General features: G+C 39.6%; 1 protein-coding gene across 3 annotated transcripts in view; it reads left to right on the top strand.

Annotated features, from left to right (window-relative positions):
* LOC140205810 (glycogen debranching enzyme-like) overlaps positions 1-16,682 on the top strand; it is a 99,242-nt gene that overhangs the window by 79,387 nt on the left and 3,173 nt on the right. For all 3 annotated transcript variants that reach the window (XM_072273521.1, XM_072273523.1, XM_072273522.1), the window contains exons 27-33: positions 2,797-2,908; positions 3,024-3,159; positions 7,047-7,159; positions 14,931-15,142; positions 15,421-15,518; positions 15,937-16,024; positions 16,119-16,252. In XM_072273521.1, the coding sequence (XP_072129622.1) occupies positions 2,797-2,908; positions 3,024-3,159; positions 7,047-7,159; positions 14,931-15,142; positions 15,421-15,518; positions 15,937-16,024; positions 16,119-16,252 (893 nt within the window). The remainder of the gene's footprint in view (positions 1-2,796; positions 2,909-3,023; positions 3,160-7,046; positions 7,160-14,930; positions 15,143-15,420; positions 15,519-15,936; positions 16,025-16,118; positions 16,253-16,682) is intronic.

The following is a 16,682-nucleotide window of genomic DNA, read 5'->3' on the forward strand; positions in this document are numbered from 1 at the left end:
CACAGCCTGTATTATGCAGTAGGTTTTCTATGTTTCTATTTAAACAAGAATGAATCCTCTCTTTTTTTTTTTGGTGGTATGTGTGAGTAGCCTTGGGAAAGTGGGAAAGGAAAAGATCAATAAAAGGCATGTTAATTTCACCAGAGGTAGCATACAGTTCTTTGTCATTTGTTTGTCCTGCACCAAGGTTCCCTATTTCTTTTAGAGGAAGGCATGCTGTTTTTGAGCTCTACTAACAACATTCCAGTGCAGAAAGGCCCTAGTATAATGAGTGAGTGATTCTTGCTATTTCTACTTAGCAAACTTTGTGCAGGGCAAGTTGTGTCTTGCTCAGCATGGTTTTGTGCAGGGCAAGTTGTGTCTTGCTCAGCATGGTTTTGTGCAGGGCAAGTCGTATCTTACTAACTAAATTGAATTTCCTGAGGAGGTGATGAGGTTTATTGATAAACGTAGGGCTGTGGATGCTGTCAACGTGAATCTTAATAAGGAGCTAGACAAGGTCCCTTATGGAAGGCTAATCCAGAAAATTAAGATGCATGACAGCCATGGTGAATTGGCCATCTAGATTCAGAATTGTCTTTCCCATGGAAAACAGAAGATAGTTGTAGATGGGATTTATTTCGGCTGTAGGTCTGCGATTAGTGTTGTCCTACAGAGGATCTGTACTGGGACCTCTGCTGTTGGTGACCTGGCTGAAATCATAGATGTGTGTTAAGTTTGCAGGTGATACAAAGATTGGTGGTATTGTGGATAGCGTTGAAGATTGGCAAAAGATACAATGAGAGATAGGTCAATTGCAGATATGGGCAGAGAACTGGCAGATGGAGTTTAACCCGGCCAAATGTGAGGCATTGGGAAATCAAGTGTAAAGAGACAGTGCACTACAAAGCCCTTAACAATGCTGATGAGCAAGGAGTCTTGGGGTCCAAGTTCATAGCTACACAGATTGATAGAGTGGCATGTTTGCCTTTGATTATCAAAGAGTTGAGTTAAAATTGGATAGTTGGGCTGCAGCTTTGTAGAACGCTACTTATGCTGCAGCTGGGCTATTGCACAGCCTGTGGTCTTCCGGTTAGGAAGTCAAGGATCTAATTACAGAAGGAGGTACAGAGGCCCAGGTTCTGCAACTTCTCAATCGGGATTGTGGGAATGATGGTATTAAATGCTGAGCTGTAGTCAATGAACAGCTCCCAAAGCGATGTAACTAAGTTGCTAATAAGCAAACTTGTTGAAAATTAACATTTAATATTTGTTAATTGCAGTAACTTGTAAAAAATCATGAAAAATAAAGTGACAATATTCTTTTTTATTAGAACGTTATAAATCTTGCCATTAAATCGTGTTTGTGAAATGATTTGTCTTAACTAATCACAAACACAAGAAAATCAGAAGATGCTGGAAATCCAAGCAGCGCACACAAAATGCTGGAGGAATGCAACAGGCTAGGCAGCATCTTTTGAAAAGAATAAACAGTCGATGTTTCAGGTCAATGCCCTTCATCGGCAAATCTGACAAAAGGTCAGCCTGAAATCTTCTCCATAGATGCTGCCTGGCCTGCTGAGTTCCTCCAGCATTTTGTGTGTCTTAGCAATGTTTTCTTTCTGATATATTCTCCCTTGGTGCACTTTAGTGCATTGTTATAGTCTAGTGGAAAGTCCAGAGGGGATATTTAGTTAACCCTGTTTGACCATCATCAGAGATCCTCACAAGCCAGGCCATGCTTTTTTCTCACTGCTGATATTAGTAGAAGTACTAGAACCTCAGGGCTGACACCACCAGATTTGACCTATATTTACTACCCCTCAACCATTGGGCTCCTGAACTAAAGGGGATAACTACACACACTTGCCCATCTATTGAGATATTCCCGCAACCAATGATCTCACTTTAAGTATTTTCTATCTTGTTATTTCATGTTCTCGCTATTTATTGCTGTTTATTTATATTTGCATTTTCAGAGTTTGTTGGTTTCTGCACTCTACTCAATGATCCTGTTATGGTACTATTCTGTAGATTTGCTGAGTATGCCCACAAGAAAATGAATCTCAGGGTTGTATGTGGTGACATATGTGTACTCTGATGGTAAAATTTACTTTTGAACTTAGAACCTTGAGAGCAAAGGAAGTTTAGTCATAGGCATACTTTATTGATCCCGGGGGAAATTGGTTTTTGTTACAGTTGCTCCATAAATAATAAATAGTAATAGAACCATAAATAGTTAAATAGTAATATGTAAATTATGCCAGTGAATTATGAAATAAGTCCAGGACCAGCCTATTGGCTCAGGGTGTCTGACCCTCCAAGGGAGGAGTTGTAAAGTTTGATGGCCACAGGCAGGAATGACTTCCTATGATGCTCTGTGCTGCATCTTGGTGGAATGAGTCTCTGGCTGAATGTACTCCTGTGCCCACCCAGTACATTATATAGTGGATGGGAGACATTGACCAAGATGGCATGCAACTTAGACAGCATCCTGTTTTCAGACACCACTGTGAGAGAGTCCAGTTCCATCCCCGCAACATCACTGGCTTTACGAATGACTGGCCTTAGTGAGTGTAACTAGATATGGTGAAGCAATTGGCCCTGCAACATTGATTTGACCCATGAGGTCTGCTGCAGAATTGGGTGTAATACATGCTAAGGAGGCCAAGCACCTAAAAAGTTGGGAGTTGGATTAACTAGCACATTGCAGTAGACACCTGATGTTGGAAGATATATTTCCCCTCTTGGTCCAATTTCGGTATTGACGTAGCAATTTTTGTTAAATTGAGTTTGTGTTGAAATGTTCTGTATTAGGAGCAGCCACTACACGATGTCATGCAGGAAGCCATGCAGCGCCATATGGAAGGTGTAGAGTACAGAGAAAGAAATGCTGGACCTCATATGGACACACGCATGAAAGATGAAGGTAATTATGCAACAATTTTGGTACCTATACACTGCTTAAAAATAAAGCACCAAGTCATTTTTAAATTATAATGAATTTTGAGACATTTTAAACATTGAGTTTATTTTCCTTCTAGGTTTCAATGTTTCTATAGGGGTCAACCTAGAGACAGGTTTTGTGTTTGGTGGACATCGGTTCAACTGTGGTACCTGGATGGATAACATGGGAGAAAGTAACAGAGCTCAAAACAGAGGAATTCCAGCCACCCCAAGGTAAAATGAGATTTAAAATATTGTATTTCAAGAACATTTTCAAAACTGTTCTAAAATTTGTTTTTAATAACCATTTAATGAACCCATGTATATCTTAAGCTTTAATGAAAATAATTTTTTTGTGATGTCGAAACTTGAATTTTAATACTGAAAGTTTTGCTAAAAGTTCAGACAAACGTAACAGTGGTAGGTACTATGAATAATAAAAATGCACTGTGGGAGAAAGTTCTTTGACTTGCATGAAGGTTAAGTTCCCATAGTCGTCAGTTAGTTACATTTATTTTCGAGCAGAGCCATCATAATTGGTAAACACATTAGAAAAGCACCTGGCTCTAAGTATGAGTTGTTATGGACAGATTATTATTGGGTCCCATGGTGGCACAGCAGATGGTGCTGCAGCTGTATTTTGCTGGATGTGGAGAGGTGTACAGGAGGGGAATAAATCAGTTGATTGAATGGTCTCACAACAACAACCTTGCACTCAGTGTCAGTAATACATTGTGGACTTCAGGAAGGGCAAGTTGAAGGAACACACGCCAGTCCTCATCAAGGGATTAGCAGTGAAAAGGGTGAGCAGCTTCAAGTTCTTTGGTGTCAACATCTCTGAAGATCCATCCTGGGCCCAACATATTGGTGCAGTTACTGGTCCCATCACTGTCTGGTATGAAAGGGCCACTGCATAGGGCTGTAAAAGCTGCAGAAAATTGAAACTCAGCCAGTTCTATCATGGGCATTGTCCTTTCCAGCATGGACAACTTCAAAAGTGTGTGCCTGAAAAAAAGGACATCCGTCATTAGTCATAGTCATACTTTATCGATCCCAGGGGAAATTGGTCTTCGTTACAGTTGCACCATAAATAATAAATAGTAATAAAACCATAAATAGTTAAATAGTATTATGTAAATTATGCCAGGAAACAAGTCCAGGACCAGCCTATTGGCTCAGGGTGTCTGACCCTCCAAGGAAAGAGTTGTAAAGTTTGATGGCCACAGGCAGGAATGACTTCCTGTGACGCTCTGTGCTGCATCTCGGTGGAATGAGTCTCTGGCTGAATGTACTCCTGTGCCCATCCAGTACATTATGTAGTGGATGGGAGACATTGTCCAAGATGGCATGCAACTTGGACAGCATCCTCTTTTCAGACACCACCGTCAGAGAGTCCCGTTCCATCCACAACATCACTGGCCTTACGAATGAGTTTGTTGATTCTGTTGGTGCCTGCTACCCTCATTAAGGACCCTCATCACCCAGGTCATGCCCTCATTTCATTACTAGCATCAAGGAAGAGGTACAGGTGTGCAAAGGTGCACACTGAGTATTTTGGGAACAGCTTCTTCCTCTCCACCATCAGATTTGTGAATGGACAATGAACCCATGCACACTACCTCACTATTTTCCCCTCTCTTTTTGCACTACCTATTTAATTTAATTATATATACTGTGTGTGTGTGTGTGTGTGTGTGTGTGTGTGTGTGTGTGTGTATGTGTATGTAAACTAGTGATAATAAAATCACCTCGCTCGCGTGCTGCCTGTGTGGAGGTTGCATGTTCTCGCTGTGACTAAGCAGATTTCCTCGTGCTGCTGTATTTCCTTCCACATCCTAAAGGATTGCAGGATGCTCAGTGGTTGAATCTGGGAGACAAATGTAAATGGGATTAATGTGTGGTGGTCTGGTGGTTGACATGGACTTGCTAGGCTGAAGGACCTGTCTCTGTACAGTATGATTCTCATTTTTGGAAAGATGTCTTTACAACTTTATCAAAAGTTTTGAATTTGGACCTACAACGGAATTTATTTACAGCAATTTTTGGGATCATTCCACCGGGAGCAGGATATGTTCCTGTTTCTGCTCAACGGATGATAGCTTTTATAACTTTATTGGCTAGGAGAGCCATTTTGCTTAAATGGAAGGACTCTAATCCACCTACTGTTTTTTTTTTATTGGCTTTCCTCCATTATGTCCTGTCTAAGTTTAAGGAAAATTAGAAGTCGGACATTTGATACATCCTTTAAATTTGAAGAAACCTGGCAACCTTTTATTCATTATTTTCATGTGGTTTGATTTATTGCTCTTCCAGTTACTTTCTCGAAACTTTGGATTTGATCAGAAAGTTTTTCTTTTTTCTTGCTTCCACTCTCAATATGGGCTGCCCAGTTCCCTTTTTCTTTTTTTAATTTTTTTTTGTTTTTGTTTATAGAGAAATGTTGGGGTGGGGGTTATATATATAAAAATTATAAAAGTTTCTATTTTTTCTTATTATAAATGATAAGAGGACAATTGATTATCTTATTTTTTATTATATACTATTAGATTAATACTATATGATCTTGATAATGTTTATTTTACCTTTTATATGTATTGCTATCGCTACAGATATCTGAGATAATCCTCTTATTTGTATATATGTACTTTTTTAAATTAATAAAAAGATTGGTAAAGGAAGTATCATTCTCTCTAAAAAGACCATAGACATGGGAGCAGAATTAAGCCATTCAGCCCATTGACTGTTCTACCATTGCATTATGGTTGATTTATTGTCCCCCTCAACCCCATGCTTGAGTCTTTTTCCCCATAACATTTGATGCCCTGACTAATTAAAACTCTATCAATCTCCGCTTTAAGTATACTCAGTGAGTTGGGCTCCAAAATCGTCCATGGCATTGACAATGAATGTACTGTATTTTTCTCTATTTTCTGTAATACCTTGCTTTTCCGAGAACTTACTCCTAATATCGCTAAACAGACTGTTTTCCATCTTTCCTGCTAAATTACATAGCAAATATTTTTTTCTCTCCTCCCTAGCTTTCAAATGTCATCACACACCTTCTGAGCTTCATCACACACAGAAAAAGCTTGTCCTCTTTGTCCCTGTAAACTGCTCCTTCTCTAACCATTCTTTCATTGGCAATGTGTGTTATTGCATCCCAAATGTTTGGACATCTTCCCTACTCCTCAAAGCTTACACTCCTACATTTGGACTTCCACCCTTGCCATAAGACTGAAAAGCTGCTTATCAAAGTCACCAATTATTAGTTGTTTTTTGTATTTGCACAGTTTGTCTTTAGTTCATTGGTTAGTTCTCAGTCTTGGTGTGTAGTTTTTCATTGATTCTATTGTATTTCTTTGTTCCACTGTGACTGCATGAAAGAAAGTGAATCTCACGATGGGTGTATTTTATCATATATATTAACAATAAGTTTGCTTGGAACTTGAAATTGTGCCCACTTAGCTGTGAGCTCGGTATGCTGTAGCTCCTCGTCGTCCTCAAGCTATCGGCAGTCTCTAACACAGTTGATTGCACCAGCCTCTTCAATTACTTCATGCTTGTCCTGTTGAGGATGCTTCGCTTGCCCAATTCATTTTGCCCATTCAGTCAAAGCCAGCAAAATACAAGGAGTGGTTTTACTGATTATTTATTTATCTCTTTCTCATGAACAGTGTTCCATTGACAGGAGGCTCTTGTGTGTTTCTCCATCCATTCATGTTATCCTGTCATTGACAGCTGTACATTCATTCATCCACATAAGCCCCATCCTGTAATTTCCTCAATAAAACATTGTCATTCTATCACCCACTGCTCTTTAACTCCCCCCCCCCCCCTCCGGAATTACCTCTCTGATTAGATGTTTTATTCTGTCTCCTAATCTTTGGGATTCTTTTGACTTGGAGTTTGTTTTCCTGTGCACTGTTTGAGATGCATATTTCTATCAAAACCTTTATATAATAGCAATCTGGTGAATAGTTTCCTATGTTTTATTTTCTCTCGAGTGGAGATTCTCAATACCATGAAGCAAGGGGTCTGTGGACCCTAGGTTGGGAATCCCTGCTCTGGTGAGAAGAATCTGGTTTCTTAAAGTAACCTTTTCAAATGTATTTATTTTTCAGAGATGGATCTGCTGTTGAAATTGTTGGCCTTTGCAAATCAACTGTTCGCTGGCTGATGACCCTTTCCAAAAATTCTTTGTTTCCTTACAATGGAGTCAAGGCTCAGCTGAACGGTGAGAACACTAATTTTCTGACAATTATCTCGTAAATTGGACAGAACATTGTAAATGACATTTACAAAAGGATGAGGTGCATGAGCGACAAGAAATACTCAGTAAATAAGAGAGTAAATATTGAGTTGGAATAGAGAAGGATAGAAATCTTAGAGTCCACAATGGTAATACACTGTCCTTCCTCCCCTCCACCCACTCTATCTGCCCACCCCACCTCTTGTTTGGTTCCATGTTCTGCCTTCCTGTCTTCTCAGATTCCATCATCTGCAGTCCCTTGTTTTCTCCACCTTTGTCCTCCCAATCTCTGTCCTGATTTTCATTTGTCCTTCTTCTGTCTGTTTATCGTTACTCGCCTGGATCCACCTCTCTCTTTCAAGCTCTTCATCCATCTTCCCCTTCACCTCTTTGTACTGACTATCTCCCCTCCAATCGTAGTACAGAGGAAAGGCCTCGAACCAAAACATTCACTGTTCATTTCTCTGCACAGACAATGCCTGACAACTGAGTTGATTCAGCAGCTTTTGTTTTTAAACTCTATGGAAATCTTGAACCAATGTACACTGCAGGCCTATATTGATCAATTTTAGCTTTCTGTATGCGACCCAGAAATAATTGTTGTTCAATACCTCTGCAGTGTTCCTTCAAGTGACACCATGAAAAATTCTAGTATTCTATCCGCCCAAAAACTTTTTCCACCAGTGTCCATAAGACATAGGAGCAGAAATAGGCCATTCAGCCCATCAGATTTACTCCAGCATGGCTGATTTATTATTCTTCTCAAGCCCATTCTACTGCCTCTTCCCATAAGCTTTGATCCTTTGACTAATCAAAAACTTATCAGTCTCCAATGTAAACATAATCAGTGTCTTGGCCTCCACGTGCATCCATGGCAATGAAATAATGCAGATTCAGTACACTGTGGCTAAAGAAATCCCTCCTAAATCTCTGTTCTAAATGGACATCCCTCTATTCTGAGGCTGTGTCCTCTGGTCCTAGATTCACTCACTATAGGAAACATCCTCTCTACATCCACTTCATATAGGCCTTTCAATATTCGATATGTTTCAATAAGATTCCCCTTCATTCTTCCAAATTCCAGCGAGTACAGACCCAGAGCCATCAAATGCTCCTCAAAAGTTAACATAATCCAGGACTTCCAATTGGAGCTGTTCTCTTGCATCTGCCTTGATCACATTTGGAAATCTCTCTGCCAAAGTCAAAATCTGGTCTGGATTCACCTCATCTTGGCTCTCTGTATTGACCACTGACAGATTTTTCAAGATTTGGTCTCTCATTGGGAACTTCTCCAAGGTTTTTTGAAAGCATCTGACATAGAATCCTCTGGCATCTTTGAAGGACTGCTTTGTCTTGTAAGGGGGGATCCCTTGTGCTTCCTCACTTAGCAACTGCCTCCTTGCCAGGTACCCAGTAAAAAGCTCTTCATCTGGGCGGTGAATTTCAGGGTTGCTCACATCTATCTCCTGAATGTTTTGTTCTGTCAATACCTTTAGCTCAGTAAATCTGCTTGCTATGTCATGCAGGAGCTCTTCTACACTCTGATCCAACTTGAAGAGGATAGGTGTCTTGTTTTGAAAAATCAAATTGAATTTATCAAAACATTGTGTGACATTATGGAGAAAGCATGTGTATATTTTCATTTGGGGGTCTTTCAGCCTCTTCTGAATATGAGATGACTTCTGATTCTCACTCTTTGACTCAAAATATGAAATAAAGGCTGGCCATTGGTGGAGCAGATGGTCCAAACCTTTTCTTAAAGAAAGCCAGCATGTAGAACAATGCTTTTGTACTCCCTGCTGGGCAACATTGCAGAACTCTTGAAACTGTTTTAGGTCTTCTCTTCATTTGGAACTTTTCTCAAAGTGGTAGTAGATGTCAATGAACAGTTCTTTAGGTGACATTGAGAGCTCCTTAGCAGCAGTTTTGGCACAAATGTTGACCAGGTGACTTGGACAGTCAACGCTGTAAATATGATGGGCCTGTGCTTTCACTTTTGATAAGACAGAGTTGTTTTTGCCAATCATCACATTGCAGTTGTCACTGCTAAACCCTACAAAATTAGACCATTCAAAGCCCTTGTCATGCATGGATAATGCAATGCAGTTGAACATGTTTTCAGCTTTGGCCTCATTGCACACTGGCATGTCTACAAATCCAACTGTTACCTAATCCTGTGTTTCATTCTAGTACCTGGCTAAAATGGCACATTCCTTCTCACACATGATATCGTTGCTTTTGTCAACCAAAATACTGTATGGCCTTTTATCTGTCTGGATGAACGTACAGATCCTCTGAACACTCAGGTTCCAGTGCCATGTTCACAATTGCTGCTGTCTTGGTTGATGAGCAGGCATAGTTTTTTGCTATTTCTGTACTTATTATTATCAATAGACAATAGGTGCAGGTGTAGGCCATTCAGTCCTTCGAGCCAGCACCAGCATTCACCGTGATCATGACTAATCATCCACAATCAGTACCCCATTCCTGCCTTCTCCCCATATCCCTTGACTCCGCTATCTTTATCATGGAGTCATTTTTTTAAATTCTATTACAACGTTAAGCAAGTCTACAGGGAGTTTGGCCTCATCACGTAGGATATCAATAGACTAGCTCCTTAGCAGCTAGCCAGCTAGTTTAAATAACGTTAGCTATGCTAATGAATGAATGACACCTGTTAAACTCACCTCAACGTGTCTTTTACAGTCATCTGGGCAATAGAAAAGTCTCTGTTGCAAACAGTGCAGCGAGCAACACTGTCATTATTTTTGACCTGTCTGGGGTGAAATACATTTTACATATTTTTTTGAAACACTCTGCCATGGCCGTGCAGGACACGAAACTGAACTGATGGAGAGACAGAGGTCAACTATAAAGCCCGCCCACAGAGAAAACTGATTGGTCTCTCTTTGTGCTCCCCCTCTCGCTCTCCCTCTCAAAAAAAAAAATTCAATTTCTGGGATATTGTATATAATTTGCAGGTGTCAGGGAGCTGCCATCAATATGCGGGAGACTCCCGGAACTTCCGGGAGAGGTGGGATGTCTGGGGAGGCAACATACCATCCTGCCGCCCACACCTTGTCCCTTTCCTCCCTTTGGTGGCTGACTTTTGGAATAGATGTAGGCTTTGTAAATCACGTAGACTTATTTCAGCACTATTTCAATTGGTAGCTGAACCCATCCTGTATGCACATATATTAATGTGTGATATAAATTGACCAGAATTCAACTGCTGTATATGGCAGAATTTGAAATTTCAGTGCCATTGGCAGGTGGAAGCATAGCTCTCATTCCTACTTTCTCAAATTGGTGCCATATTAATTTTTCATTGCATCTTGAAAACGTTGAAATCATCCTATATGTTAGACAATTAGCCCGAGCCAGAGGGCCTGTACTATGCTGTACTGTTCTATGTTCGGTACAATCCGAGTTTGTGTTATTGCCCTTCATAAATTACCTGATAGAATTCTGGATACTATTATAGTGAGTCTACTCTGGAATATCTTTTCATACTGTTAGCCATCCATGCCTATGATCTAGCTACAGCTTTGTATACCTTGCATTCTAGATATAAAGGCTAACACATACAAAAACACACAGATGAAGGGTCTCGGCCCAAAATGTTATCTCTTTATTCCTCTTCATAGATACTGCCTGACCTGTTGAGTTCGTCCAGTGTTTTGTGTGTATTCTCTTGATTTCCAGCATCTGCAGAATCTGCATATAAAGCCCAGCTTTCTATTAGTCTGTAGCTATTCGTGGTGTTAACAATGGATGATATTTCTGTTTCACCATTTATACTTTGGTATGTTTTCTACTGTATCCAAATTTAATGACTTGGATTTCAAAGCAGGCAAGTACATGTCCCTAAGTTTTATCCAATAACTTCATTTTAGTCTCTCTTTCCAGTATTGAAGTCATAGAGTTGTAAAGAATGGAATCAGACATTTTAGTCTAGTGGTCACCAACCTTTTTAAGCCCAAGATCCCCTACCTCGACCTCAGTGAAAGGCAAGATCTACCTACTAAATCGTTTAGAGAAAAAACAGCTCAGATTGTGCTTCCAATTTGAGGCCTTTTATTTGGGCGAATTGTGTTTGAATTACACAAAATACTTTTGTCAAACTTTCAAAATAATTCGAACAAGAAAACACTAACTAGCATATCAAACAGGCCATAGCTGTCTTTCTTTAAGAATATTACAATACTTCACACCTTTAATTCTAAGTTTCATTATTTAATTTTATTTCAACACGAAAAATAAATGAATAAATATTGACTGTTGCACTCAGTGTGATGACTGGGGCTGAATACTTTCTGCTAGTTCACTGAAATTTGGCTCATAACTACAGACAGCCAGTCTGAGACAGTCTGTGAGGTGTAGGGTTGCCAACTGTCACGTATTCCTCCCCGCTAAAGTAGAGCGTTCCAATGAAACCTTTCGTGCCGAAATGCTTTACGCCGAAGAAGCAATTTATGTGGAAAAAAATTTTGAGCGTTCCCAGACCCGCAAAACAACCTCCCAAATCATACCAAATAACACATAAAACCTAAAATAACACTAACATATAGTAAAAGCAGGAATGATATGATAAATACACAGTCTATATGAAGTAGAAATAATGAAAATTAAGCCAAAACCAATTCGTGGGGTAAAAAAAATCGGCACGTACGGGCATGCACACACAGGTGCCCGCGCAAAGCTTCATGGTCATGGTAGTCTTTCTTGGGGTAAACACAAATGTCCCGGGATTTGACTGCTACTTTTGTCCCTTATTTGGGAGTGAGAAAGTTGGCAGCCCTGGTGAGGTGTCTGTCAGTAAGTCAGCTCCTGTACTTAGATTTAATAATTTTCATCTGTGAAAATGCAATTTCACATGGATAAGTTGACCCAAAGTAGGCAGTGACTTTTAGTGCTATAAAACTAACGCACACACCGCGCATTGCTCGGCCCCATCAGTAGTAATTGCCACCAGTTTATGAATGGGGATGTCACTTTCACAGACATTTTTTTTAATCTCATTGTAAATATCCTCACCTCTCGTTCTTTCCTTTAATTGCAAAAGAGTGAGGAAGTTCTCCTTTGTTGTAAAATCCTGGAAAGCCATTCTGACAAATACAACAAGCTGAGCTGTTTGCATTACATCCAGGGATTCATCCAACTGTAGTGAAAAATATTCACATCCTCTGACAGTGACTCTACCCTCCTTGTCACTGTTGCAGGGCCAAGCAGTATATTATGTATTGCGGTTGTGATGTCGTTTCTGTTTTTAAAGTTATTAAAAACAGTCTCTGCGGTAATGACCATTGCCTCCTTGAATAAATCGCCATCTGTAAAAGTCTTCTCGTGTTTAGCCAAAAGGTGATTTACACGAAATGATGCTTCAATAGCAGCCTTATTTTGAGCAGCATGTTTTGTGGAAAACGATTGCTGGGCCTTCAACCCCGATTTCAGCTCAACTTTCCAGGCACGAATTGCGCTCTTTGGGGGGTAGGTGTCTTTAAATTCCTGGTGATTGGTGTTGCGGTGCTGCTCCAGATTCCCTCTTTTAGTCAGTGCTTGTGTTTGGTGGCACAACATACATATACACTTGTCCTTCACCAAGGTAAATAGAAATTCCTCTTCCCATTCTGGATGGAATTTGTATGTTTTCGCCTTCTTTCGTGGAGCCTCCACTATGCTATCAGAATATCACGAGCAGTTGCCGATTGCATCGCCTCTGATCTGGGCCGACATTCACGTGCCGGGTGGCGCCTAATTAATTAGCTGGATCATTTCGGCTTTTTTTCTTAAAGATGTGCTGGGTGCGTCCCGACTACCGCTGCACCCCTGCATGCTTTGCGGCCCGGAGGGTGGAGACACTGCCGAATATTGATGTTTGCGACAGTCAGTACTCTTACCTAATCTGATTGGTCACTTAGATGCAGCACAGGCTACGCTGAAAACGCGGTGCATGGCGGGGGAACTACACACATGCACATTGGGCAGAAAGAACGGAACTAAACCCCCGCAACTCAGAAACAATCTCTCTTAACAAACAGCTTTTTAGTGAAAATATTGCTATATTACCATCATCCTAATTAGTATTACTTACTTTTATAATGCTCACATTACAACAGTATTTGTGTATTTATTTTTGATTTTTCTTCGGGATCTACTGGGAAAGTCTCAACGGGATCAACGGGTTGGCGACCCCTATTTTAGCCTAACACATTCATGCCAAGCCAAGTTGCCTATCTAAGTTAGTCCCTTTTGCCTGTATTTGGCCCATAACCCTTTAACCTTTTGAATCCATGTACCTGCCCAGCTATAATGTTTCAGTCAGTCTGCAGTATTGACTATATTTATCAGTATTGTCCGTTGTGAATATGTTTGTCTTAGCCCATCATAGCTACTAATAAAGACAATGAGTCCATCAGACTTTCCAACAGATTCCTGTGAGGCACATCAGTTGCATCATCCCAGTTTTGTATCTATCTTAGTCTTTCAAATTTATAATCTAGAGTTCCTTTGTCCCAATGTTTCTATCATATTGTTATTTTGATTTAAAAACAGAAGTAACTCTCAACTTCTCTCCAAATACTTTATTAATCATCCTTCTTAAGCTATCTTTTCTTGGGCCCTACCCATTTGCCTTTCCTCTTTTGTGAATTTCTGATGGTAGAAATCTGAAAGAACTGAAAAAGCTGGAAATATTCAGTTGGTATGGGAAAGTTCAGATGAAGGGCTATAAACCTGAAATTTTAACCCATATCTTTCCTCCAGAGCTGACTGATGTGCTGTGTATTTCTAGTGTTTTTCAACCGTACAATTGCAAGTTGTTTATGTGCAGGTTATTTAACTAACTTTTGTAATTAATACATACCAAACTTAATGGGAAAAGTGCCACTGTTGTGTAGCAGTAGCATGACGTTATTACAGCTGGGGTCATTGGAGTTTGGAGTTCAATTCCAGCATCCCCTGTAAGGAAGTTTGTATGTTGTTCCCGTGAGCCTGTGGTGCTCTGGTTTCCTCCCTCAGTCCAAAGACGTACCCGTTAGTAGGTTAATTGGTGATTGGAAATTGTCCTGTGATGAGGCGAAGGTTAAATAGATAGGTTACTGGGCAGTGCAGCTCATTGAGCCGGAAGGACTTGTTCCACCCTGTATCTCTAAATAAATAAGACTGTCTTCCTTAAATCTTATGTCACGTAATGAAGTGGACTTTACGTTCAAAGAGATGGCCAAGAAGCAGCAATAAAAATAGAGGCACATTGTAGTGCTATCAACATCTGAGAAAATAAAAGTTTCCAATAAGGTTCCTTGATGGAACCAAGTTAGACCTGCATACTTTCAGCATTTTATGTTAGTTTATGGGTAGTCTCTAGTTGTAGAAAGATGTGTCAAAGATTTAAATACTATGCACTGAAGAGTATTCAGCCAATCATCTATTTTGTTGCCTAAAAGATAATCTAGTCAAGTGGCTCATTCCCAGCTGTAGAACTCTTAAACTTACAACTTGAAATTTGCCCTGCCAACTTGGAGTTCAGGTGTGATAGTGAATTATTATTTATTGGTCAAATCTGGTTGAGCGTGCAATGCTGGTAATAGTTTTATTTCAACACTTAAAATGATCATCTTTGAGATCTATAATTAGTCAAATGTTAGTCATGTTACATTGTTTATTGAAAAAGTTTCTAAATGTTTGTAATTGAATTTTCAATTATAATTTTCCTAAACATGCCATATTGGATGATAAAATTGATTGTATTGTACAGGAAAAGAAATATTTATCACATATGAGGAGTGGAACCGTAGAATACAACAGAACTTTGAAAAGCATTTTTTTGTTTCTGGGGATCCAAATGATCCCAACGAAAACTTTCCTAACCTTGTCCACAAAAAGAGCATATATAAAGACTGTTATGGAGCTTCCAGTCCATGGTGTGACTACCAACTGAGACCAAATTTTCCAGTTGCTATGGTTGTGGTAAGTGATCCTATTTGTTTAAATAAGTGTCTTCTGCTTTAATTCTATCTTTTTAAAAGAAGTACTTTGAAGAAATATGTGACAGTACAAATATTTGTAATTGAGACCAACAATGGAGTAGTCATCACATGTTTTAAACTCTGAGTTTGATTCCATTTCCATTCAGTCATGTCTCCTGCAAAACCTTGATCTTTTCATCATAATTTTCATTTGAAACTACATGAATGCCCAACTAAAGTTTTATTTATAGCACTAAAACTATCACTTTGCATTTTCAGGCCCCTGAACTTTTTACACCAGAAAATGCATGGAAAGCTCTGAAAGCTATAGAGGAAAAGCTGCTTGGACCCCTGGGATTGAAAACTTTAGACCCAGAGTGAGTTGAGTTATTCCTGGTACAAGTAAAATGAACACAAAATAATCTGCAGATGCTGGGGTCAAAGCAACACTCTCAACACGCTGGAGGTTCCAAACCTGGAACCTACCAGCCTTCTCCTTCCCACCCTCCCCCCCCATCTTCTTTATAGGGCCTCTGACCCTTCCCTCTTCAGTCCTGACGAAGGGTTCCGGCCCAAAACCATTCATCTCAACATAATTAATTGACTATTCCTCCCCATAGATGCTGCCTGACCTGAGAGTTCCTCCAGCATTTTGTGTTCCTCTGGATTTCCAGCATCTGCAGAATCTCTTGTGTTTGTATTTCTTTTAGTGAGCTGTTTGTTGATCCCTATTTATTGTGGTGGTTATTTGTTAGTGTGTCTTGACAGTAAAATTCGATTTCTCTTTTTGGTTAGTGACCTTGTTTACGGTGGTGTCTATGACAATTCGATGGATTGCGACAACTTCAACATTGCTAAGGGCTATAATTACCATCAAGGGCCGGTAATTATTTATACTATATTTAATCTATTTCAGCTAAAATATATACGACATTTAATACGAAAGACGTGTGACTTGCATTTCTTTTGTTTTCTAGGAATGGGTGTGGCCTATGGGGTATTTCCTCCGTGCAAAGTTGCACTTTTCAAAAGTAATGGAAAAGAAATTGTATGAAGAGACTATAATTTTAGTGAAGCACATCCTTTCCCATCATTACGATCATTTGTCAAAGTAAGGGTATAATTTACTTGTCTACATTATGCAAATTTCCTTAGGAACATTTTGATTTTTGACCATTGCTGTAACACCCTGCTTCATATCAAGTCATTACAATAAATTGGTTTGTGGGGTGTGAGTCATTGTGATTGAAAAGATTTTTTTGATTTTTAACAGAAATAGTTTTCTATAATGAATATCGCAATATTTGTTAGGATTGTGATTTGCTTTTGTACTTGAAGCGCATATATTAGTTGATGCAGAAATCAGGTTGCAAGAAGGACATATTGACTGTGCTGTACCTCTGTGTCCTACCTTCTAAATGCAAAACAGCATGCAAAGGGATCCAGCAGGAACCTGGACTTTATCTGCAGAATTCCTCGTGTTTATGTTCTTAAGAAAATACTACTTTAATTTATAACTGAATGGTAGTCAAGGTTATATT

This window comes from Mobula birostris, chromosome 12 (genome assembly GCF_030028105.1).
Source record: "Mobula birostris isolate sMobBir1 chromosome 12, sMobBir1.hap1, whole genome shotgun sequence".
Classification (NCBI taxonomy): Eukaryota; Metazoa; Chordata; class Chondrichthyes; order Myliobatiformes; family Myliobatidae; genus Mobula; species Mobula birostris.